General features: G+C 44.6%; 1 protein-coding gene across 1 annotated transcript in view; it reads left to right on the top strand.

Moving 5' to 3' along the window:
- KLHL7 (kelch like family member 7) overlaps positions 1–24,928 on the top strand; it is a 29,213-nt gene extending 4,285 nt beyond the window's left edge. The window contains exons 3-11 of the mRNA XM_066585732.1: positions 70–163; positions 2,165–2,289; positions 6,713–6,888; positions 7,559–7,733; positions 8,939–9,081; positions 10,431–10,671; positions 12,640–12,841; positions 13,820–13,917; positions 24,223–24,928. Of these exons, the coding sequence (XP_066441829.1) occupies positions 70–163; positions 2,165–2,289; positions 6,713–6,888; positions 7,559–7,733; positions 8,939–9,081; positions 10,431–10,671; positions 12,640–12,841; positions 13,820–13,917; positions 24,223–24,506 (1,538 nt within the window). The 3' untranslated portion in view covers positions 24,507–24,928. The remainder of the gene's footprint in view (positions 1–69; positions 164–2,164; positions 2,290–6,712; positions 6,889–7,558; positions 7,734–8,938; positions 9,082–10,430; positions 10,672–12,639; positions 12,842–13,819; positions 13,918–24,222) is intronic.
- The last annotated feature ends 542 nt before the right edge of the window (positions 24,929–25,470 follow it).

Here is a 25,470-nt window from a genome sequence, read left to right as displayed (position 1 = left end):
GGCCATTGTTTCTCTTAATCTCTTGCAGGAATATACTGACACAGATTTACTTATCTTTCTTCTTATTAGCAAACATGATTGAATCCAAGTCCTTCGAGGTGGAGCTGAAAGATGCCGAACCGGACATCATAGAGCAGCTTGTGGAGTTTGCGTACACCGCCAGGTACAGACGGAGTATACAGACAGACAAGTACATTGGATTATTCTTATGGGTTGTCTTTGGTGTTAAAGGGAAGCTCTCGGACGGGTGTGCTCAGCCTGCTTATCGCACACATACTATGCAGTGGGCAGCAGATACACATAACAGCCATGCCTACTGCCTATCCTATGCACCAGACTATAATACCGTGTTACACATCAAAGTCGGACACGCTGCGGGTTGTTTTGTTTTTTCACACATGTAAAATGGAAGTGTGAAAAATAGAGGTCTGAATGGCCCCATATAATAAATGTACTGTTATCACTAAGTATTACACGTGGAAATAATACACCCATAATGCTTAGACTAAGGCCTCATGTCCACGGGGACAGATCCACAACGGGTCACCCACATGCGTGATCTGCGCCCCATAGGGATGTAATGGACACCTGCAGTTAATTAAATACCTGCGGATGTCATTTTCCCCTGAGGCGCGGATTGCGTGTGCGGGAAAACACCCGCAGCATGTTCCATTTTAGTGCGGGTCTCCCGCCGGGACGGCTCCCGCAGGCTTCTTTGGAAGCCGTCCGGATCCGCGGCACACCCGCAGCTGAATTCCTGCTCTCCAGCGCCGGAGAGCAGGAGTTCTGAAAAAAGTGCGCGGCGCATGCGCGCGGTACGCTGCCGACGTGCCGAGCACATCCGCCGGGCCGAAGAAAGAAGATCCGGCCGCGACGGAGGGAAGATCCACAGCATCCAGACAGGTAAGTAAATCTTCTTTTTAGGCCTCATGTCCGCGGGAAAGGAGGGACCCGCTGTGGGATTCTGCATGAAGAATTTAGGCCTGATTTTCCCCGTGGACATGAGGCCTAAATGCGCTCCTGTGAGCGAGCCCTTACTTATTCCATTATTAGTTGTAGTTTTCAGAGGTACTGTTTAATCTACTGAAAAATGTTGAAACATTTCCAAGTGGAGTGAAATGGAAAAAACACACAACTCTGCCATCTTGTATTTACAGTGTATACACTGCGGCAAACATGACGTAATGTTACTCTACAGGTCAGCGCGTTCATGGCTGGACCAGATTCAGAGTTGTTTGCTGTACTGCTTCTAAGAAAAATAAAACTATTTTCTGCCGCCGTCTTCTGAGCGCCATCACTTTATTTTTCCGTCAGCGGTGCACTGTGACTTTTTAAAATCGCTTCTTATTAAACCTAATCTTGGAGATGTGGTGAATAAAAAGGCATGAGTCTGCCGTGTGTGTGTGTGTGTGTGTGTGTGTGTGGGGGGGGGGGGGGGGGGGGGGGGGGGGGAGGGTTCTTGTGTTTCTGACGGTGTTCACCATGCAAGGTAAGTAATGCATTACCTTGATAGATCTTATAAGGAAACAGCGATACCGAATACACGCTTTGTGATTTAAAACAAAACACCTAGAAGGAGTTGTTGCTTTGATGCAGCCCCCGGCATGCACTTCCATCTCGGGCAGATATACAAATGATGAGAGTTGTGGGGTGATTAGATGAACGGTCTTGTCACCTGAGGTCCTAAACGTGGTTCCCACTTTTGTCACCTATAAGAGGCTCTCAGAGCTCCTTGTGTGTAGTGACCTCTTCTTCCGCTTGTGTAGAGCTTGATGACCACTAGACGCCTCTACGACGCAGAGAAGAGATTTCACCCGTTACCAGAGTCTGAGAGGGGCGCATTATTGGGATGTGAGAAGCTGGATGGTCGTATCAATGAATTGGCCAGTCTGACCAGACTGTTTGGAGGTGTTGGGACTAGTGGATGCGTGAGGGCACACAAGGTGACTTGGCTCAGGATGCCCTCGACAGACCACCAGTAGAGAGGATTGTCTGGTCATCCCATCTGTATGGGATAAATAATGTTAATTTGATAGATCAGACTTTTATGGACGTAGCGATGCCAAATCTGTCTAAGGGGGTTTTCTGGTTTTGCTTCTTAAAATAGTAAAAAAAGAAAAGTTTTCAAATTATTTTCCTTTTTTTCCCCACCATCCCATTTTAGGATCTCTGTAAATAGCAACAACGTCCAGTCTTTATTAGACGCGGCGAATCAATACCAGATAGAGCCGGTCAAAAGGATGTGTGTGGATTTCCTTAAAGAACAAGTGGATGCCTCGAACTGTTTGGGTAAGCTTGTAAAGGCGTAACATTATACATTTATAAATGGTGGTATTCCTGTAATCAAGAATCTGCTGATTTGCTGCAGAGCTAAAATACACTGAGGATCTTCACAAAAGCTGTAACTGGGTAGATGAAAACCAAATAGGAAATCTGATTGGTGGAGGCACATTTTGTAGCCATGTTCAATTTTGAATCTGACTCTTTTCAGATCGCCATGCGTGCGCGCTCTTGTAGACTAAATGGAGAAGACCGCCCATTTGCCACATTCACTGTAACGAGAACCAGAAGACAGGCAGCAATAGTCCACTGAGCAATGACTGCAAAGCTGTGCAGCCCGTCCCGCTGACACACGTCAGGCCCTCTTTAAAGGAGTTTTACTATAGTATTGAAGCCTTAGGCTAGGCAGAGATGTGCAACTAATTCTAAGTGTTTATGTTGCTAATCTGTATGACCATGGCAACAAGATCGTTGCTTCCCACTGGTGCATAAGATTTCAGCTTTTTTTGTTTTTCTGGCAGCATGAATGTCTGCTTGCAGAATCGCCTAGAAAGATAACTTTTTAGTTTTCTTTTATATGTGGTTCTACATGGAATAAAAATGCTAACAGCCACCTGACCGTGAGTGAGTGCGTTTATATAAAGTTGTGGTCACTCCTATTTTCCATAGAATGGTAGAGTTAGAAGGGACCTCCAGGGTCTTCGGGTCCAACCCCCCCTGCTCAGTGCAGGATTCACTAAATCATCCCAGACAGATGTCTGTCCAGCCTCTATTTGAAGATTTCCATTGAAGGAGAACTCCCCACCTCCTGTGGTAACCTGCTCCACTCATTGATCCCCCTCACTGTCTAATATCTAATTTGTCTCTCCTCCCTTTCACAGTTTCGTCCCATTGCTTCTAGTCTTTCCTTGTGCAGATGAGAATAGGGCTGATCCCTCTGCACTGTGACAGCCCTTCAGATATTTGTAGACCGCTATTAAGTCTCCTCTCAGCCTTCTTTTTTTCAAGCTAAACATTCCCAGATCCTTTAACCGTTCCTCATAGGACATGATTTGCAGACCGCTCACCATCTTGGTAACTCTTCTCTAACTTGCTCCAGTTTGTCTGTCTTTTTTAAAGTGGGGTGCCCAGAACTGGAGACAGTATTCTAGATGAGGTCTGATTAAGGAAGAGTAGAGGGGGATAATGACCTCACGTGATCTAGACTCTATGCTTCTCTTAATACATCCCAGAATTGTGTTTGCCTATTTGGCTGCTGCATCACATTGTTGACTCATGTTCAGTCTATGAACTATTAGTATACCTGTTTTGCCAACTGAAAGGCGACAAGTGGATTGATACAACAAAATTTATTAATATAAATGAATATGATAAAACAAATTTGCATAAAACTAGGTGATATTGTGTAAATGTTTACACTGATTCTCTACAGGTAAAATACATATAGGAAGTGATAAAACATAAACACGCTTTACAATACAAAAGACTTACAAACCATACTTACAACATACAAGCTGCATCCGTTAGGAGCTTTCCTTAAACACTTCTGCCTGGAGTTCATCTTTTCACTGGAGAAGCCACAGTGAAAAGCAGACAGGTTTCATGGACCAAAATTGTAAGAGATGGTCTTCTGCCCCAGGTACAAGATGCTTCTAATGCATTACGATTTGTGTCCTATTTTATACACTGTAACTTGCTTAGTCATAGGCCGTATGCTTCAAGCTTTGCAACCAAGATGTTATCAATCTGAGACCCCCCCACCATCTGAAGTAGCCAGCTTAATTGATCAAAGGTTCAGAATCAACAAAACGTAACCCTTTCCACTCCACTGTCTGACGTCTTAAGACATTATGATTTAAGGCTGTACAGCTCCGATATTGGAAGACATCCGCCGGGGTTCTCTTACAGTATATTGCCAGCCTCTCTGCTGTCGGAGCCTATCCAATGTGTCACCTCATGCAGTACTGGCTTTAGCCAGCATATAGCGCTGTTGTATAACGGCAGAAAAAGAGTAAGCCCCCTAGGAAAACCAGAATACAAATTGGATTGGAAAGGGTTAATGCCCCAGACAATGATGATGGTATCACAGGATTAACAAGACTCAACAGATTCATGGCAATACAATGCATATGGACGGAGCTCAAACAAACCTATACAAACAGAATTGTAGTTAATGCAAATCGCATTGTTCCGGTAATTGCAGTTTTCGATAACTAAGCCTACATCAAACAGGTTTAAAGTCCACAGGGGTGTTCATACCATTTCATATTTAAGATACAAATTGGAGGATAAAGGAACATAAATTTATATAGGCTTGCATTACAATAAGATACAAAACGGAGGGCTACAAATAGCCAATTATATTTGCACCACAATACCCAAGTCTTTTTCACATGTGCTGCTGCATCACATTGTTGACTCATGTCCAGTCTATGATCTATTAGTATACCCTAGTATTTTTCACATGTGCTGCTTAGCCCAATTCCTCCCATTCTGTATGTGCTTCCTTCATTTTTCTTGCCCAGATGTAGGACTTTGCATTTCTCCTTGTTAAATACCATTCTGTTAGTCGCCGCCCACTGTGCAAGCTTTTCTAGATCTTTATGAATACTCTCTCTTCCCTAGTGTCAGCTAGGGAGTTACATGCTCTGCCCCCGAGCATGAGTGTGACATCATCACAGGTCCTGTACGCACACGGCTGCTGTCTGGCTAGGTGTTCGTTAGTATTCCATAGCAACTGAGGCCGCGGGGGGTGCGTATTAGCCTTTTACTCCCCAACTCCACACCAATTTGCAATCTGATTGGTTGTTTGGATTTATGCATTCACGGTGATTGGTTGTTTAGGTTGGCTCGTGTAGAGGTGGGGAGCAAAAGGCTAATATGCGTGGGGGGTTTGTAGGGGATGTAATACTAACAAACACCTACAGCAGCCGTGTGCTAATAGGACCTGTGGTGACATCACCGTCATGTGATCAGTCACCTCTGTGGAAGGAGTCTGGAGTCACATGACCAGGCGGTGATCAATGTGTAAGACTCTGTTGTACTGCTTTTGATCCCTGTTGTATGAGGAATGTATGTAGCAGAGCTGTGTGTGTGAGAGACGTTCATGTAGCAGAGCTGTGTTACGCCTTGCGCCACCTGAAACACTGGTACTATATAATAAAGACTAGTAATATTCTATGAAGAAGGTGTCAGGACCTGAATTGTCCTGTTGCGCACCACACACACAACCCCTTCATCAGAACTTGCATTCCATCAGGGGTTACTGATGTGTCTACGGCCATTATGAACAACCAAGTTTAGAGCGTGAATAACATACTGTGTCGTTAAAGTGAGGAGCGTGTAATACAGTAGCAAGAAGCTCACCCTAGGGTTTACAGTCTCGGTGTGGGGTCAGTCTTATGGACGGAGGTTAAATCTTCAGACCAAGTCTCAGTTATTTTATCGTATATTACACTTAGCTAAATGTTAGTGTGATGAAAGGACGCCTGTTACTGCAGTGTCATAGGAGCAGAAAAACCAAATTCGAGTGGTGACCAGTCCATCACATGGACAAAAACGGCACCCAATAAAAAACGGCACCCAATGAACCGCTTTAGCTTACAATGGTTCCTGTCATGGCGTGCGTCATTGTACTGGAACAAACAGTGCTGCGTGTTGCATTATTTTATCCAGCAAGTATGATGGAAGCTCTTGCATGAGCAGCTACACCATTCCATGAAGGCAATCCCTTCTTTAAAGATAGTCACTAGTGATCAACATTTCTCGCTGGGGGCGGCCTTGGCTGGTCATTAGAGATGAGTGAGCGTACTCGGAAAAGCACTACTCGCTCGAGTAATTGGCTTTATCCGAGTATCGCTGTGCTCGGGGCTAAAGATTCGGGTGCGGCTGACAGGTGAGTCGCAGTGGGGAGCAGGGGAGAGCGGGCGGGAGAGAAGGAGAGAAAGATCTTACCTCCGTTCCTCCCCGCTCTCCCCTGCAGCTCCCCGCTCCGTGCCGGCACCCGAATCTTTAGCCCCGAGCACAGCGATACTCGGATAAAGCCAATTACTCGAGCGAGTAGTGCTTATCCGAGTACGCTCGCTCATCTCTACTGGTCATACATTTACCTGGATGAATGACCAATGGATGAGATGTGCCCTCCACAGTGGGTGGCACTGTTTTACTTTGCTGCTTCACACTGGCCTATAGACAAATGCCCCAATTAAGGGGCCTCTTGTCTATGACGACCATATCCCCTTAGTAGGGCCTACTGACAAGGACAACACCTCGGACGTAATTAAAATGTATCTTTTATGCCGCACCCCAGCTGTCATACCCATGAGGTTTGTATGTTGCTGATGGTGCCACGATTCCGGCTGTTAGTATAGGAGAGGGGCGGCCAATCCGAGAATTGTTGTGACTTGTCCACCTTGTTCCTGATGTGTTTTAGGTATTAGCGTCCTCGCAGAATGCCTGGACTGTCCGGAGCTGAAGGCCACTGCGGATGACTTTATTCACCAACACTTCACAGAAGTTTACAAGACAGATGAGTTTTTGCAGTTGGATGTGAAACGTGTTACCCACCTTTTGAACCAGGATACATTAACTGTTCGTGCTGAAGACCAGGTATGGGGGGTCTACATTGTAAGCTTGTAGGCAGGCAGGACTCTCCCACTTGAGGCATGTAGTCTGCACCAATGCAAATGCACAGACAGTCCGTATTACAACATAGGAGCACGTGTGACCTTTCTTTTCTACGTGGAGCCGTACAGGCTTCTCTGTAGTCAGCTGACACTGCGGCCAATCGGAGGCTGCAGCATCACTGTCCCAAGTTCTAGGGATCGTGGCACTCAGGATGTGAGCGCTGATGCCAGGAGTGCCAATGGTGACACCGCCTCTGATTGGCCACAGCATCACCTGCCTTCCAGGTTGTTTACCCAGAAGGCAGCGCTGGAGCTGTGGAAGCCATTCAGCTGTGCATCGGGGGTCAAAGGAAAGGGGAGAATGCCTGGCTGCTTGGAATTAATAATTTATTTTTTGTAGTAAGACCTCTTTAATGATGCGGCTGATAGATGTCATTTATGATCTCTGATTCATTTTTGTTTTTCCAAATTGTCAGTAAAAACGTTTGTTATCCATGATTTTTCGCTAAGCGTCAAGATAGAAAATAAGAAAGTAGGTCGGCACCTCGGGTCTCCGCTGCGTTTTCTGTAGCCATTTATTAAGTTTTATTGTATAAAGTGCTTCATAATGAAATAGTGAAATATAAATGAATAATACCTTATATTTGTTTTAGGTTTATGATGCGGCAGTGAGATGGTTAAAATACGATGAACCCAACAGACAGCCGTATATGGTGGATATTCTTGCAAGAGTCAGATTCCCGCTCATTTCTAAAAATTTTCTAAGTAAAACGGTGCAATCAGAGCCTCTCATACAGGACAACCCAGAATGCCTTAAGATGGTTATAAGTGAGTGAAGCCTCCTCTATACACCATATAGTAACATAGTTACTGCAGTACACACCGTCGTACAGGGTGGGGTCGGTGCATACAATCTCCCATAGAGGAGGGTAGGTTTAACAGACATGCATACAGTAAGAATAATCTACTGGAGTCATCTTGAATCGGTTGAAAAAATGGGATCATTACTGTTTAATGTTGGCTTTTTGTTTGTGTTTAGTACCTTGAGTGCTCGTGGGTGTACGGCTCTGATTAGACTGTGGGAGGGATTGGCTCCATAACACTGTAATAAGCTTTTTGGTATTGTAGGTACAGCATCAATTGAATTCAATAGGAGCCGTACCTGTACTGCCAAACCAGGCTGCTCCAATGTTGACAGCGCTATCTGCTTCCAGCACTGTCCACACTGATAGCGGACTCGGAGATCAACTTATCATCGGGTACCCTGAGAGGCAGACCCTTAGGATAAGTCATCAATAATAAAAGTCCTGGACAACTCCTTTAATATTCCACATAGCCCTGCTTACCAATGCTAGGTGAAAGTAATTGCTGCAGGCGGACTATTCGTATGTTTAGAACGGTGCACCTTTGTGCACTCATAAGTACTAGATAGCGATATACGGTAGTAAAAGGTTCACCAGTTGTAAACTATAGATGTCCTATCTTCAGAATAGGTCACCAATAGTAGGCCATCAAGGGCCTTTTGCAGAGGACTCCCATGGATCTGTTTTCTGGACTTGTGCTCTTCATGAACTGAGCAGATTTCTGCAGGAAGCAGAGAGCTCTGTCTCCGCTGCAGTGGTCTGATTTGGTATTGTATGCCATGTTCTCATTAACATAAAGGGGAACGGCCTACAATACCAAGCCTGGCCGTGCCGTTATAACAGAGCTCTCTGCTTCCTGGAGAGCAGCTGATTGGCAGGGACACCAGGTGATGGACCACCACCAATCTACTATTGATGGCCAATTCTGAGGATACGCCATCCATACTTTACAACTGGACAACCCCTTTTAGGGCTGCAAACAGTGTTTTGTTTTTTTTCAAACATGCCCCATTTTTTTGCCGTTTTGTCTGACTATTTTTGCTCCGGCAATAAAAATGCTGCCGCCAGATGTCAGTAGTAAAATATGAAAGTCCTATCTTGTATTTTTTTTAGATTATGGTTACTTATATTACTCTACATAAATTAACCCAAGGGTCTTCTCTTGTATAGGTGGGATGCGATATCACCTGCTGTCTCCAGAGGACAGAGAAGAACTAGCAGACGGTACAAGACCTCGAAGAAAGAAGCATGACTATCGGATTGCTTTATTTGGGGGCTCGCAGCCTCAGTCTTGTCGATACTTTAACCCTAAAGTACGTGGTCTGCAGAATTAAAACCATGTTGTTTAAAACAGAAATCCCTAAAAAATTATATAGAAATCATGTGAGAAAACTGCATTGGTGGAGTTTGCGATCTTGGCCCAACACCAGAAGCAGAGGGATATGCAGAGCGCCTCTCACAGATTCATGTTACTGGGAAGCTAGCTGTACAACTCAGAGATGGAACAATGCCTAGGTAGAGCATTAGAAGGGAGCTTCTCTTATGTCGGTGTTAAAACCTTGTCTGTAAGGCCCAATGTCCACGGGCGGATTTTAATTATAAAATCTGCGCATGTGATTTGTAGCTCTAGAACCCCATAGGGATGCATTAGCATCCGCAGGGCAATTAAAAGCAAGCAGATGTGTTTGTTTGTTTGTTTTTTTTCCCTTTTTTACCTTCCCGGCGTGCGAATTGTACGCGCGGGAAGAAACTGCAGTATGCTCCATTTTGTCTGCGGATCCCGCTGGACGGCTTCCATTGAGGTCAATGGAAGCCGTCCTACCCATGGCACAGCCACAGCTGTCATTGTGGCTGTGCCATGGATCCGCAGCAAAGCAGGACATTTAAAAATGAAATTGCACTGCGCATGCGGGGCACATCCAGACGCATCCGCTGTGCTAAAGAAAGAAGATCCGGCCGGCGCAGAGGAGATCCGCGCTGAAGCCAGAGTGGTAAGAAAACCTTTTTTCCTCTCCATGTCCGCGGGCACGGCTGGATTCTGCTGAAGGATTCAGCAGTGGAATCCGTGTGTGCAAGTGGGCATTGGGCCTTAGGCATTAACATATAGGGAAGCTACCTTCCAGTAGGTGGCGAAATAGTGACATTTTTATATCTCTGATTTTATATACCTTTTTCTTCCTAGCAGGCAATGCATAGCCTATAAGTCTCCCTATGCCATCCTGATGGTCTCTGTAAGAAGAAACCGTGCCCCTCCAGATCCAGTGAAAATCTAGCACAACCTTAAAGTAAAGGCTTATTAAAATTGATTGCTTGGAATGCCAGATTTCCTGTAACTGAACGGTACCGGAGGGGTTTTGTTGCTCTATAGATCCCTGTGTTTCAGGATTCAGTTATTTTAAGCTGGTTAGGTAATGTTTTTTGGAGAAATCTTACTTTTAATCTGACAGTGCTTTCATCTTCCAATATATATTGTTCTAAAATGTGGTTCCATAGGTCAATCCCAGGGACCACTGCTGATAGGAAGCAGTCACTAACTTGCCATTCCTACATGCTCATCCTCTACAAATTGCCATTTCTGACACCCTTCCTTATGCTATGTGATTGTTTTATGCTATGTAATCTAATAATTTTGTGTTTTTTTTTGTTTTTTTTTTCATGGTAGGATTATAATTGGTCTGATATCCGATGTCCCTTTGAGAAACGGCGGGATGCAGCGTGTGTGTTTTGGGACAATGTCGTCTACATCTTGGGTGGTTCTCAGCTGTTTCCAATCAAGAGAATGGATTGCTACAATGTTGTAAAAGATTCCTGGTATTCTAAACTGGGGCCTCCGACTCCAAGAGACAGTCTTGCTGCTTGTGCTGCTGAAGGCAAGATCTACACGTCAGGAGGCTCCGAAGTGGGTGAGGATCACAGTATACAAAGTAACTTACAAATACAGACTTGCTATAAAAGAAATCTGTAGGCCCAAATCCATCACACCACAAGACACGCAATGTTCTTAGTTGCGCAGTGTTGGGATGGAGGTTTTTGCGACTGCAGCTTTTCGTGACATCCGTATCACATGAGCAACCAGGAAGCAAGAAATTCCAGAACGCTGGTTGTTTATGCAAAAGGAAAGATTGTAGGAGACATCTGAGTAACCAGTGGATTGTGTCCATGAAAAGACTCACACACGTGTGTAACTTAGTCATGCAAACTTTAAAGACTTATACGCCTGGGTTCACACAGGACGGATTTGCTGCGGAATTTCGCTGCGGCAAATCCGCCTGCAGCTGCTAATCCCGGAATTAGGTAGCCATGTGGACGAGATTCGTCAAAAATCTCATCCACATGAGACGGGCCATCCGTCGTGGCAAAGCCGGCATTAGCCGGCGCTGCAGCGTGGATTCCCGGGACTCGGTATGTCAATTTTTTAAATTTTTTTTCTTTCCATTACGGCCTTGCTCCTCTCTATGGGAGATCCGTTCGCAACGGAAAAGCATGCGGCGAAGCTGCTCCAAAACCCGCGGCCAAGTGCCGCGGCTTTTGATGCTGTTCTTATCTCACGTTTTTTTTTCGCTGCGGCAAAACCGTGAGATTTTCGCGATTAAACAGTCCCATGGGAACCCAACATACTAGTACTAAAACATCATGTATATATTTTGGCTATAGCAATAATACTTTGGCTCCTATAAAACATTGACAGTATTTTGATAGGCTCAGAAACCCCTTTGAAGGGAACGCATTGCATGCAGAACACAGGCCCTTTGCAGGCTTACTGTGGGGAAGTGGAAGGGAGTACAGAGATAATTGCATCTGCCGGTTTCTTCAGATATCCACGTGTTATAGTAGTGGGGGGCTGATGATTAAAGCATGGCGTAAGTGCAGTGTAAGGCCTAATGTCCAGTTGCACGCAGGGATTCCGCTGAACAATTCCTGCAGCAGAATCCCTGCGTGCCTACGGACGTGGGGAGGAAAATGACAGGATACTCACCTGTCTAGACACTCCGGGTCTTCCCTCCGTCGCGGCCAGATCTCCTCCTTCTTTTTTTTTAAACTCCTGCTCTCCCGCGTATTCGCTGCACAGCACAAAAACGGCTGCAGCTGTGCCGCAGGTACGGAGGGCTTCCATTGGCTTCAAGCCGCAGGAGCCGTCCGCGTGGCAGATCCGCATGTGACCCGCATGCTGGGGGAAAAAAATCACATCCGCATGCTTTTAGCTGCCCTACGGATGCTAATGCATCCCTATGGGCAGCAAGACGCACGGATCTCCTGTGCGGGGGGCCACCCGCGGATTTTATAAATTAAATGTGAACGTGGACATTAGACCTAAGTACCAAGGGGCATAACCTTTACCCCCTCTGGGATACACAGACCACAAGTTGAAAACTGAGGGTCTAGTGCACAACTACTTCAAAGAGCACCAACAGCTTATAAGTGCCGGCTGTGTGAACATCTGTACACCTCGAATGTACCCGGTGCGTTGTAATGGTTACTGAAATTATCAGTTGTTTTTTTTTATCAGAAAGCTTCCAGATTGACAGGAATCCCTTAAAGACTGCATACTCTATAGTGGTGAATATTGGGCACTCGTCGTGTTCAGCTTCATTCTCTGTTATCTTCATCTTCCGTATGATGTATTTACATCATAATCTTAGTTATGTGGTTAGCACTTGGGGTCCTGGGTTTGAATCCCACTGAGGGCAACACCCACATGAAGTTTGTATGGTCTCCCTGCTTCTGCATGTGTTTCCTTCCATACTCCAAAAACACATTAGTAGTTTAGTCTGGAATTTTAGACTCTGAGCCCTAAATGATGTAAGCGGTGACAGACAATACACCGAATATGTTGGCGCTATAAAAACGCAATTCTGCTTCTTTTCTTTTAGGAAATTCTGCCTTGTACTTGTTTGAATGTTATGACACCAGGACCGAAAGCTGGCACACCAAGCCCTGCATGCTTACCCAGCGTTGCAGTCATGGCATGGTGGAGGCCAACGGGCTGATCTATGTCTGTGGAGGCAGTTTAGGAAACAATGTGTCCGGGAGGGTGCTGAACTGCTGTGAAGTGTATGACCCGACTACAGAAACGTATGTATGCCCAGGAAGTGTGAAATCACAAGGGAAGATGTATAGAAACTTTTGTTAGCACTTACAGAAAACCCTTTTTGAAAATATTCTTGATCTTAAATGCCTTCTTTTTGAACATCGTTTAATTTTTCGGTTCACAATTCTGTACTGATTTATTTCTTAATACATCTTTAGAGTGATTTGCAACCCTTTCTCGTCACATAAAGGGGTTTTCCAGGATAGGTCCTCATTAGTTCATTGGCTGGCAGTCGCCATTCAGTTGAGCGGGTGCCCGCTGTCAGCGCCATTACACACAGTGCTCAAAGCGAAAGCTGCTGCTCTGACCACTGTGTAGTGGCCAGCGCTTGTAACTGCAGCCACAGCTCTCATTGAAATCACTGGGTGCTGCGTCTGCAGTTACAAGCACCCACCACTACACTGGTCGGAGCAGCAGCTTCCGCTTTGAGCACTGTGTGTATGGACGTTGACAGTGGGCACCTGCTCAACTGATTGGCGGGGATCCAGAGTGGAGAACGCCGGCCAATGAACTAATGATGACCTATCCTGGAAAACCCCTTTAACCCTAGTGTAGCAACACTGACAGCAGGCGCCCGATCAGCTGATCAGTCGGGATCCCAAGAGGTAGACCTCAGACAATTAACTATTGATGACCTATGCTGAGGAATAGGTCATCGGTAGTAATTTGACTGGAAAACCCTTTTTAAATGCTATGTTCTGGATCCCTGCAGATGCCATAAAGAGGACCTCGGAAACCTACAGACAGATTTGAGTTCACTGGCAGCTGTGTAAATCTGTTGTACAGAAACGTACATTATGTTTTCCCTGTGGTTTTTACATATTCTATTTATTGTTTGCATCAAATATCATCTGGATTTTTGGTATATTCAGTATAAATACTTCTATTTTGTAGAGGGTTTGATAGCATTGTTTCCATTCATATAGTCTGCCATAAACTCTTTATTTCATTTATTCTATTAGGTGGACTGAACTGTGCCCGATGATTGAAGCCCGGAAAAACCACGGACTGGTGTTTGTGAAAGACAAAATATTTGCGATTGGTGGACAGAATGGTTTGGGTACGCTTTTATTGACTTACAAATTTATTTTTTTTTAATGACCTTTCTAAATATACAGTTGCAATCAAAATTATTCAACCCCCCCATTGTAAACTAGGTTTGTTTGTCAAACTTTGCAAACTTTCAACTTTTCACAAAACAAATCTGTAACAATTTAAATGGCTCAACACAACTAATATAACAAGTAGTTTCTCCAGAGTCGGCAAAAATGCCACTTTTAATGACTACTGTAGTCTCTAAATTATGCCAGCACTTCATGACCAGTGTCTTGCAGCACCCTTTACCTGTTATGATCTGCTGTAAACGTGATGCAGAGCCAGGTACCAGATTCTGACAGCGTTCCTGAGGGATCTTAGCCCATTCCTCATGGGCAGTGGCCTCCAGCTCTCTAATTATCTTGGGTTTGTGTGTTGCAACTACCGCCTTTATACCTCATCCCAGATTTGCTATTGGGTTTAAGTCAGGTAATTGTGCTGGTCACTGCAGAATCCTCCAGGACATTGGGCTATGCTTGGGATCATTGTCCTGTTGGAAGGTACCATGACTCCCAAATTTCAGCTTCCTCAAAGAAGGCATGATGTTTTCTCCTAAGATTTCCTGATACTTGATCAAATCCATCTAGCCCTCCTGCAGCAAGTGGTTTCTAGTGCCATCGTAAGCAAAGCAGCCCCAGAGTATCACCGAGCCACCGCCATGCTTCACTGTAGGCACGGTGGTCACTTCAGTGTATGCTTCATTGTTCCTCCTCCAGACATACTGCTGATCCTTAGGCCCGAATAGTACATGTTCTGTTTCATCGCACCACAGAACTGAGTACCAAACCTGTGCTTCTTTAGGTTTCTGGTTTTGAGCATATTGGAGCCGATATTTCTTGAGCCTTTGGGCCAGTAGAGGTGTACGTCTTGCAGTTCGGGCAAGAAGATGTTTAGTGTTCAGTATATGCTTTACTGTGTAAATGTCAGTGGCTGCTGCCACATATCTGCCACTGCAGGTCTTTACAGTCAAGGGTTTTTGACAACCTGCCTATTCAGGAATCCGGTGGCAGCCGGTGATGGCCGCCTCCTTCTGCCATGTCCATTTAGTATAGTCAGTGTTCCTTGTAACTCTCTACTTGGGAACTATGCTTCTATCTCTAGGAGCAGTCAGTGCATTTGCTGTCTTATTGTAACCTTTTCCTTGTTTGTGCAAGGCAGTGATCTCTGGTCTTAAAGTGATCCTTCAGGTCTTGACAAACAAAGATGTCTGAACCATTTCTCTTGACTGCCTAATGAACATTGTGTACGGGTATGCATTGGTAATCTAACACTACATGCTGCTTTGACTGGCCAGCACTGGTTAATCAAAGCAGGTGTGTAGGGTCTTGCACACTGTGCATTAGTATGCATCATTAGTCTATCAGGTAGTCAGAGAAACTCCTATTTCTCTGTCCAGGCCTGGAGGGTTGCTGTAACTTTTTGGACCACTCTCTTGACTTAGAAATATGGCTAACCTACAATCACAACTGGTGTCCTATGTCGACACCGGAAGCTAGGGGTTCATCGAGCAGAGCTGGAGGTAATGCCCCAGTCACGCTCTTAGCTGCCGATTGGTTCCTGGTCTCTGCTGTGTCCTGTGCCCATTGTTTCCTGCGCTGTGTGACAGGCTCCTGCTTTGTGCGGCTGTGCCGTCTTCGGCCCTAGACACTCAGCTCTTGCATGCCGCTCTCTCCAGCCGGCAGTGTGCCACAGACAGCGCTCTTACTCCTGGCGACCCTATTATTTGCCGGCTGACAATCTGCTGCTGTTTTGTGGAGGGCTGTCCAGTCTTCATCCCCGGCCCCTCTAGATGGTAGCCCACTGCTGGGGAGAGTGACAGCGGGGTCAGTACAGCGGCGCCAGGAGTTGAGGTGGGAGCCAAGCGGGGAAAGTGACAGTTGGGGCGGGGAGCCCAGCGGAGAGAGTGACAGCAGGGCCAGGAGTGAAGATGGCAGTAGTAGGACCAGGAGGAGGAGGGCAAGGAGATGTGTGAGCTGTCAGTGGGGAGAGCCGGTACATGTGTCTCTGGGGAGCTGTGTGCGGGGCATCGGCCAAATTCGCAGCTGTGGGAGTCACCTGCCCGTCCCCTGTAACTCGGCCTGGCCAACCAATGTCTCTCCACCCATACTTTTGGTGGAGACCCATTACACCAGTACCCATACAATCAAATGTCCTAGTCAACAAAACCCTTGCAAGTCAAAGTATTTGATGTATGTTATCACAAGCACACCTGATGCAACTAGTGAAGTCCTTGATTAATTGCTTCAGGTGTGCTGGAGACAACACCTAATTTGCAAATGTGTGCTCTGAAAGATTCTATTCAGGGAGCTGAAAAATTTTGAGACTGCAATAGTCATTAAAAGCAGTGCTTTGTGTTGAGTTTGGAGAAACCACTTGTTTATATTAGTTGTGTTAAGCCATTTAATTTTTTATTTTTTTATTTTGCAAAGAGCTGAAAGTTTGTAAAATAGCAAATAGACTTAAAGGGAACCTGTTGTTGAGCCATATAAGCTATGTTATGGAGCTCAAAGGTGGAACAGGAGCTCCGGGTAGCTGTGTTTCATACTCACCGGGCGTCCGGTTCCAGCATTGTGTGCAAAGTTACTGCGCACAGTGTGACTCTTTTCAGCTTACTGTAAGCGTCTGCTCTCCCAAAGAGATGAATGGGAGAGCGCACACACATACAACAGGCTGCAAAGGGTCAAGCTGTGTGCGTGTGGCGATTTCGCAGGGACGCCGTGCTGAACCAGGGTGTCTGAGTATGAAACACCGCTTCCCGTTCCATCACCTTTTGAGCCCCATAACAGTTTATGGGGCTCAAACATGATGACCGGTTCCCTTTAAATTGCAGTGGGAGTTGAATAGTTTTGATTGCAACTATAGCAGAGCTTATGGAGTTGCATTACTGTGGAGAAATTGGCATTCATTAATGCTCCTTTTACATGCGGTGACACTCGTGCAAAGCGTTTAGATAAAGACTTTTCGCTGGATCGCAGGCTTCTTGCTCAGCACTTCACCTTCTAAATGAAACACTGAGCATTTACACGTAACGAGAAGCCAGCGATGGTGTCTGCGATGACAATTAGTGAACGAATAGGGAGGTTTTTTGTTTTTTTTGCATTTACCTGTTACTATTATACTCAAATTTGTTTGCATGGGAGTTTGACCATAATACATCACCTGGCCATATACATCTTACTATAGCCCCACTACATCACATCCTAATGTGGTTGTGTTGATCACCACCCACAGCCTGCCGCAGTAACTGCTTTATCCGAGCGTGCTGGCTCATTTATAATGTAGACTTAACCTTTAGTTATCCTTTATGCTAATGATTATCCCTCCACGTTCTGTTGTTAATTTGGATGCAGTATCCGTTGCTCAGTAACCGGGAGTGTTCTTGTCGCCATTAAAAGGGTATTCGGATTTCAGCAAATGTTCATTGAAAAACAAAGTTCTCTTTTTAATTGCTGTATTCTTTGGACTGTAAGACACTTTTTTTTAGCAAGAAAAAGCCCACTATGAATAGTCCCTGTGCATTAATGTGCAATCAGGAGTCGAAACCCGATCTTGCCTGTGGCTTACCTCCACCTCAGGGCCTGATCTGCCTGCTGTACACCCTACCTGTGACCTCTTCTCGCTGTCTTTGGTCAGGACTTAGTCTGCATTCACTTTACTCTTGTGTGCCCGTCACGTATGCTGGTGTATATAGTGTCTGGTTTCCTAGGCAACCACATTGCTACTTTACTTGCCACTCTTCACATAATTATTATGCAAGAAACTAGTGGCGCTGCTCTGCACTCCTCCAAATTATGTTGGCCCTCTTTTTATTTACTTTTATCATCTCCACTATGAGCGGCTGTGGACTGTGCCAATACCGCAATCGGACCTGTGCTGTTCTAGCCATTCCACCTGCTGAAAAAAATAAATGGACTGTTCATAACATGTCACAACTTTATTACCTTCTAATTATAAACTTTTTCCCTTCACCCCCTGAGGGCAGCATCTCAAGAGAGGATTCACCCACAAGGACAGGAAACCTGCAGAGAAAAAAAGTTGAGTGCTTCTATATGCATCCATGGTTTCCTGTCCTTGGAGGAAGACCTGCAGTCTCTAACCTGTGAGGGTAAAGGAAGGTTGTCTTTTTGTTTCTGTTTTACCAGGTGGATGTTGAGTGCTTTTCCTATCCAGAGGGCCTTGTTGCAGTGGTGTCCGGCGCCATGTTCCATGGCTCTAGATTAGGCTGACTGGGGATTTCTTCTTGCTTGTCTTTCCACACTCCGGACGGGTGAGGAAGCTGGCTTTTAGTGTCTGCATCCACAACCCGAAAGCGCACAAGTACAGGGTCCGATATCGAGGAGCAGCACCAGAAGTGATATGGACGTTATTGATATCGCAGTGACGCAGCTGGATGGGGGGAACTTCTGCCAGAAGTGACATGGTTGTGTCACTTCCATCACCTATAGAAGTACTGGGAGAAAGCGGTAATATCGCTGAATGGGGGAAAAGTCCTCCACTGGAAGTGACATCAAGTGGCAGTCAGTTGCATCTATGATGATAAAGAGAAATTACTTATCTCGGATCTTAAGAGAATTCTTTCATAGAGATACTATGTAGTATTTCAGGGCAAAAGGTATGCATCATACATCCTGTCTTGATTTTGAAGACCAAGTACCTTCTGAATTGCGGTTATCCATTCAGATTCCTCTTCTTCGTACAAAGGAAAAGGCAGCCCTTCCTTGTTTCCCCAGTGACTACACCAATAAATTATATCCGTAATGAAGATTAAGGAGCCTAAACGGCATTCTATTCAGGATATTATGTTTGAAGGGTTAGAAAATCAAAGAAAAAGGACCCTTCCAGTCCAGAAGAATTCTTAGTCACCGATTTAAAAAGGAATGGAAGAAGCGCGATAAGAGAAATTTAGTTCAGGGTGTTAAAAGTATTCTTTTTGAGGACGAGGTCCGTGCAAACATGGATAAAACACCCCAAATTGGCATTGCAATATCCAAAGTATCAAAGAAGTTGGCATTACCTATTAACGATATGGGTGTTTTCAAAAATTCATTATTCAAGGAATCAGAAGGGTTCTCGAAAAGGGCCTGAGAATCAACTGCACCATCTTTTAAGCCTAATCTAACAACAACCTGTATTGTTATGTTGTCAGGGCCCTTATTAGAATGTTGGATCAATTGGGGTCGCAACTGTATGAAAAAAAGCTCTTGGCACCATTTGCTTTCCTTCCTACCCACAATCCAAGGGGCAGCTTATTTTCGGGCTTGCGTATCCGCATATGTTGTTACCTTAGCATCCCTAACTAATTCAGCCCAAAAGGCACTTTGGTTGAAGAATTAGTTAGTGAACTTGCTATTTAAGACTGGATTGTGTGCCATCCTGTGTCTGGAAGAATTCTTGTTCGGACCAGTTCTCAATGATCCATTGGATAAAGCCGCAGGCAAGAAAAAGGGGTTCCCAGTTACCTTGTTTTCCAAGCTTCAAAAAGTCCTTTTGTCCCTTTTAAGAAGTCTTAACAGGATAGGTCCGTGAGAGATGAGAAAGGCTCAAGGAGTAGAGGAAGAGGCCTTATGTTTTTAATACCCCTATAAAGCAGGCACGAAGATTCGGTCAGTAATGATGCTAGGACCCAGGTGGGAGGAAGACTGGGGTCATTTCTATCTGCCTGGACTGGCATTTTAGCAGATACCGGGATCATAGGTACTATAGGGTAAGGTTTAAAGCTAGAATTTCGATCCTGGCCCCCAGAAAGGTACCTGGTCACACAATTCCTGGCACAGGGCAGGAAATGCAAACTTGAGAGAAAAAGGTGTTGGATTTGATTCAGAAGAGTGTGCTAGTTCCTGTGCAGACTCAAAGAACAAGGTAATGCCACCCCCCTCTTTCTGTTAAAGAAACCAAGATCATTTCTTCTGGAAAATTATTAATTTGAAAGGGCAAAACTGGCATAAAAAAAAGTTTAAACTCTAAAAGCAACTGTAAAACTTTTCTCCACTCACTGTTTCATGGTGGTCCTTAATTTAAGATGCATATTATGACACTCCAATTCACAAAAACTACCAAAAGTTTTGAGTGGCATTGTACATCAAAGAAATGTATCTACCAGCTACAATCTCGAGCACTTTTGTTCGGTCTCTCCATGGCTCCTCGAGTCGTTATGAATATGGGAGCAGCGATGGTGTACACATTCCCTATTTGGGGAACTTTCTGGTGGTAGAAAAATCAGAACCCAATCGTCTGGAGGCAGTTGCTCAGATGTTTTCTGTTCTCTGAAAATTAGGATGGGTTGCAAATCAGAAGAAATCTAGACCCTTTCGTACAAGGAAGCAGGTTTTTCTAGCTCTAGTCCTGGCCTCATGGATACAGCACAGTTTCCTACCTGAGGAAAAGAGCCCAAAAATTCAGTCCCAGATTACAGAGCTACTTCAAAATCCAGCGGTGTTTCTGAGGAGAGGCATGTCCAAATTAGGTTCCCTAACAGCTTGTATCCCAGCAGTGCTATGGGCACAAGGAGATCCTGAAAATTTGGGATGAGGATCGTTACCATCTGGACAAGTAGATTCGCATTTCAGAAAAAAAACTTGAAACGCATCCTGGATGATACACAAGGTGACCATGGGTACTTCCTCCTCCGGATAATCACAATCAACAGCAGTCACTGGGGTTGGAGTGCTCACATATGGGAGCAGACACTCCAGGGTCACCGGCGAAGGTCTTTTTTTTTTTTTTTTTTAATAAATACAGTGCATCAAACTTAAAAGAATTGTCAGTGGCAAGATCGGCTTTATTATCAGCAGATGAGCACCTTTGTGTAGTATTGGACAGCAGTCTCGAACATAAATTAACAGAGAGGCACAAGGGCAAGTATGCTGATGGCAGAAATAGGGAAGATGCTGGAATTAGCAGAAAAGATGCTAGAAGAAAAGGCGAGGGTTATTCTGATACACCCCCCATCCCCACACCGCCACCACCTTTTGGCCCAGAAGAGCATGGTTCAAATGGTTGAAGATCTTCTCAGTTTAAGATCCCTGGGTACTGCTGGGGATTGTGGATCTTCTATCCTGGGGGCTAATTCTTCACCCTCAGGTTACAAACCACTTGACTGTATGCATTTTGAGAGGACAGTTTTGACCCAGAGGGAGTCTTCAGTCTTTGATCACTACATTACTTAAAAGTGAGATGATGGGTAATGTCCGAGATTTGTTAGGATTTATAAAAAAAAAATTCTTGAGGTTCCTTAATCGGGAGGCTCTGGATCTTTAGGCCCCCTGTCCACGGCCAAGGCTAGGGATATTCCGCCGCGGGAGAGGAGGGGGGACCCCTGACAGGTCTCTAAGGTAAGCCTATCTAATAGGCTCACCGCAGAGAATCGCTATGATTCGCCGCTCGTTGACACCAGGCGCTATGCTTACCATAGCAACCCTATGGAAAACTTTACAGAGCGTGATCTGCGGACGATTTATCGCCCCTGGGGACAGGCAGCCTAAATCCATTACCATCACAAATTCTAGAGTTTATCTACTAGCACTTTGAAGGTTCAGGTATCCATTTTAGGGGTTTTGTTTGAAAATAAATTTGCAGAGGATCCACTGATTGTCAAATTTAAGGCCTCCTTTAAATCTAGGCCTATAGTTAATCTTAGCGTTCCCCCTTGGGACCTTTTAATCTGGTTCTCAATAGTCTCACAGGCCCTCTCCTTGAATCTATTGAGTTTTCAACCATTGGATCCCTGACCTTAAAGACTGCACCTTTTTGGTTGGGGGGCTTTTTTTTTTTTTTTGATTGAAATGACTGTACTTTTTAGCTGATTCTTTCTGTAATAGGATTAAGTACAAATATTACACAGTTCGTCTTCACAACATCTACATATGACTATATGGCTAATCTCCACCTATGGAGTACACTCCAGTAGGGCCATCTCCAAGCACTACTGTTTGGTCTTAAAGGAAGGCTGTCGGATAATTTTTGCCCTATAAATGCAATATACTGATGTGGGAGTGGATGAGGAATAAAGCTGTACCTTTATTTTATTCAACGCAGGCGCCCATCTAGAGATGCAGTTCCCACGCAGTATACTAATTAGTGGCATGATATAATAAATATATATGTGTGTTCTGTCTCATTGTTTTGTATTTGGTCTGGCATCATAGTAACCTCTTACCATTATCCTCCTGTCATTAGCCTACATCCTCGCGCCCTAGGACCTGTTCTATTATCCGGTTTTATAGTCTGAGAAATACTATATATATATATATATATATATATATATATATATATATAATTTTTTTTTTTTTTTTTTCTTACTCAAGCTCTATGCCTGCAGTCACTCAATAGTAACTTTCATTGTTTACTTCCAAGGCAGGTACCCTTCTGTACTGGGCATGGGATAGGCACACAGATACTCAGCCACACAAACTAATCTGTCCTGCACCTGTCTGCCCATCATGACCAGGGCAGATATTAACCCTCTGGGAATAAAGATTGAATGTTTCTATTGAATTACGGCAAGCAGAGATCTTGAACACTATAAGGAATTCCTACAGCAGTATATTTGAAAACTATAACTTGTCATTATACAAATCAAATGCTACTTATTTGCTGAAATCAAAATACCCATCAAGGCTGGACGGGCGGGTCGGATTCCGGCTACGAGATTCTCCCAGTGGGGTGCGACAAGTGACCCGCGGCTTACCTGTCCGGTGTCTTCATTGTGCTCTGCGGATGTGCCAGCTGGCGCACAGCCGCAGTGCAGAGCCGGCGCGTCAGTGATGATGCAGCAGTGCCAGGCTTGCACTGAAATAGGACATGCCGTGACTTTGTTATTGCGCGAGTTTTCTGCAATTGTCTGCATAGGATTTCATAAACCAATGCAATCCTACGGCAGCGTGCAGCAGCAGAATCTTGCCGTGAAAGTTCCGCCTGTGTGCATTCGGCCTTAATCTGTTGTCTGTTATAACCTATGTTCGTAAACCTGACCTGTTTTGGAGATTCTTCTCACCGAATGACTTTTAGGGTACTGATTTTGAGTTTATACTGCAATGGGGTATCCACCTCTTACTCTTCTATCTGTGAGGGACTAGGTAAAATGACTGCAAGACATGGTTTGAATCTACTATTTTATTTGACCTTTTCTTTCACATCTAAGGCTTCTCTCTCACTGTTTTTCACTAGGCTGTGGCTTTCTGACTTGGGGTCCTTTTGACATTGGTTTCCAAGTGGTTCTGTCAATTTTGGAGGATAGAAAAGTGTGGATGACTATGCTTTTCTGTCTTGAAAAAATTAAAGGCTTTGGAAACCTTTTGTACATGAAAATAATACACATATCTTACTAAGTACCCGCAGAAAAAATGCACTTACCTGTTTTGTTTGGGTTTTTTTGCACTGAGTTTTCCTTCTTGTACATTCAGTAAGCCTCATATTTGTTGTACAAGCTCTCCTACCTTCAGGTTTCTTGCTTGGGGGGGGGGGTGTTCCTAGTACTGATCAGTTGGTCTCTCTCTCCGTCTCTCATGAATTCATGCAAGCTTAGCTCCCTTTAACCACGCCTACTCCATACTACACAGCTATGTTTCCTCTCTCTCTGCTTAGTTGCTGGTCCTTTTCCCCCTTACTACTCTTAACTGCTGGTTCTGTTCCTTACTACTATAATTAGAGCAGAAAATTCACGCAGCGTGAATTACATCCCACTGTAATAGTAGCTTTCTTTTCTCGCCGCTACCAAAGCCCACTGTCATAGCTCAGTGGAAAGGCAGTGAATGCTTATTCGAAACAGGGGAGCAGACTAGGGGAGGACTCACTCGGTTTACTCTAACTAAATTTGCTAAGATTTCAGTCCTCCAGGCTGCAGCGCCTTGGAAGATGATGCAAGCAAAGAAATCAAACAATTGGAAAATTTTAATAAAGACTTTTTGCAGTCTGTCTTTTAATCAATGTGCTTTTGGAAATTAAAACAGTGTTAAGGTATACATAGCCTTTAAAGCCCGTGGTTCAGTCTGAGTACTGGTTTTGGCAGTTTCAGATGAAATCCTGAGAGAGAAAGCTACAGCATTGTGAAAAACGCTACGTGATGGAAGCCTAATATTTAGTCTGAAAACTCTGAACCAGTGTCTGTAATACCAATCAGTGCCACTGGGTGACAGCCAAGATCATTTTGATTTTCACACCTATGACCTAGGTACCGACCCTGTTCCCTTCTATAAAATAAGTTATTGGGGGGGAGAGATTGCGTATTCTTATGGTGTATTTAAAATTTAATGTGTTTTATTGTATCATTTAGGTGGTCTGGACAGCGTTGAGTACTATGATATCAAACTAAATGAGTGGAAGATGGTATCTCCGATGCCTTGGAAAGGGGTGACTGTGAAGTGCGCCGCGGTGGGGTCCGTCATCTATGTCCTGGCAGGATTTCAGGGAGTGGGACGCTTAGGGAATATTCTTGAATACAATACTGAAACAGACAAATGGATTGCCAATTCTAAAGTGCGAGCCTTCCCCGTGACCAGCTGCCTGATCTGTGTGGTGGACACGTGTGGGGCGAATGAAGAGACTCTGGAAACATGAGGATGCAGGATGTGCGCTCGGCCCCATGGAAAGGACAGTCTATTTATGAAAACCTTTGTGGCTCTCGTCGGGGGGATTCATTCTGTTGTACATTACCAAACTCCATCCGACAACACAAGGGCCTAAACCTGTGGATTGTGCTTTCTCATTCAGTTATATTTTGCTATGGTCACTTGCATTGCAGTATGCTGTTTTTTTAGTGAAAGACCAAGTTTTTATGTTAATGTGAACTGTTTAAACATATGGTGTACCGGCTTTGTTATATTTAAGTCCTGGTGCCCCGAGATGACTTTTAAGTATCTAGGAAGCAGTATTGTCACTTTGTTCTACGCCTTGCTACAGTTCATTATTTTTTTTTTATGTTTCCAATTTGTGTCCATGTTTGTTTTTAAATATACATGATTCTTTTTTCTTTTCTGCTACCTCTGTGTGGTCACTGCCTGTAGATTGTATCTGATACTATTAGGAAGGCCGTGGTGCAGCCAACCACCACTAGAGTAGGCTTTTCTAACCACATATCAGTATGCTTTTATACTGCTCTTGTCTTCTGCACCTGACCTTGTGTGCAGCTGGAGTCCGCACTACATGGAGCGAGCTGATCGTACTCGGACATAACAAAAAGCCCTATGTGAGATTAGTCCAGTATAAAATCTCCATCCACTTACAGTTGAGCCATTTCTATCTACAGGATTCACAGATGTCTCAGGAGACAAGTGGCTGCCTGACAGAGCTGTTGCCATTTATCTTGGAGAAGCAATAAAAATTAGACCAAGTTCGACTTGAAGCTGATGAATACTTGTTTTACCCCTGAGGATTGTGGGCAGCAGATTTATGCCCACAGCATTAAAGGCCCATTTACATGCAATGAAAGTGAGCGATGCTCGTTACGTGTAAACGCAAAGCCATTGTGCACTAAATGACTGTATTTAGTCTTTCGGCCCCCGTAGAGTCTATATTGTCCTGT

Source organism: Eleutherodactylus coqui, chromosome 12 (genome assembly GCF_035609145.1).
Source record: "Eleutherodactylus coqui strain aEleCoq1 chromosome 12, aEleCoq1.hap1, whole genome shotgun sequence".
In the NCBI taxonomy this organism is placed as follows: Eukaryota; Metazoa; Chordata; class Amphibia; order Anura; family Eleutherodactylidae; genus Eleutherodactylus; species Eleutherodactylus coqui.
This window is presented reverse-complemented; position numbering and strand designations above follow the sequence as displayed.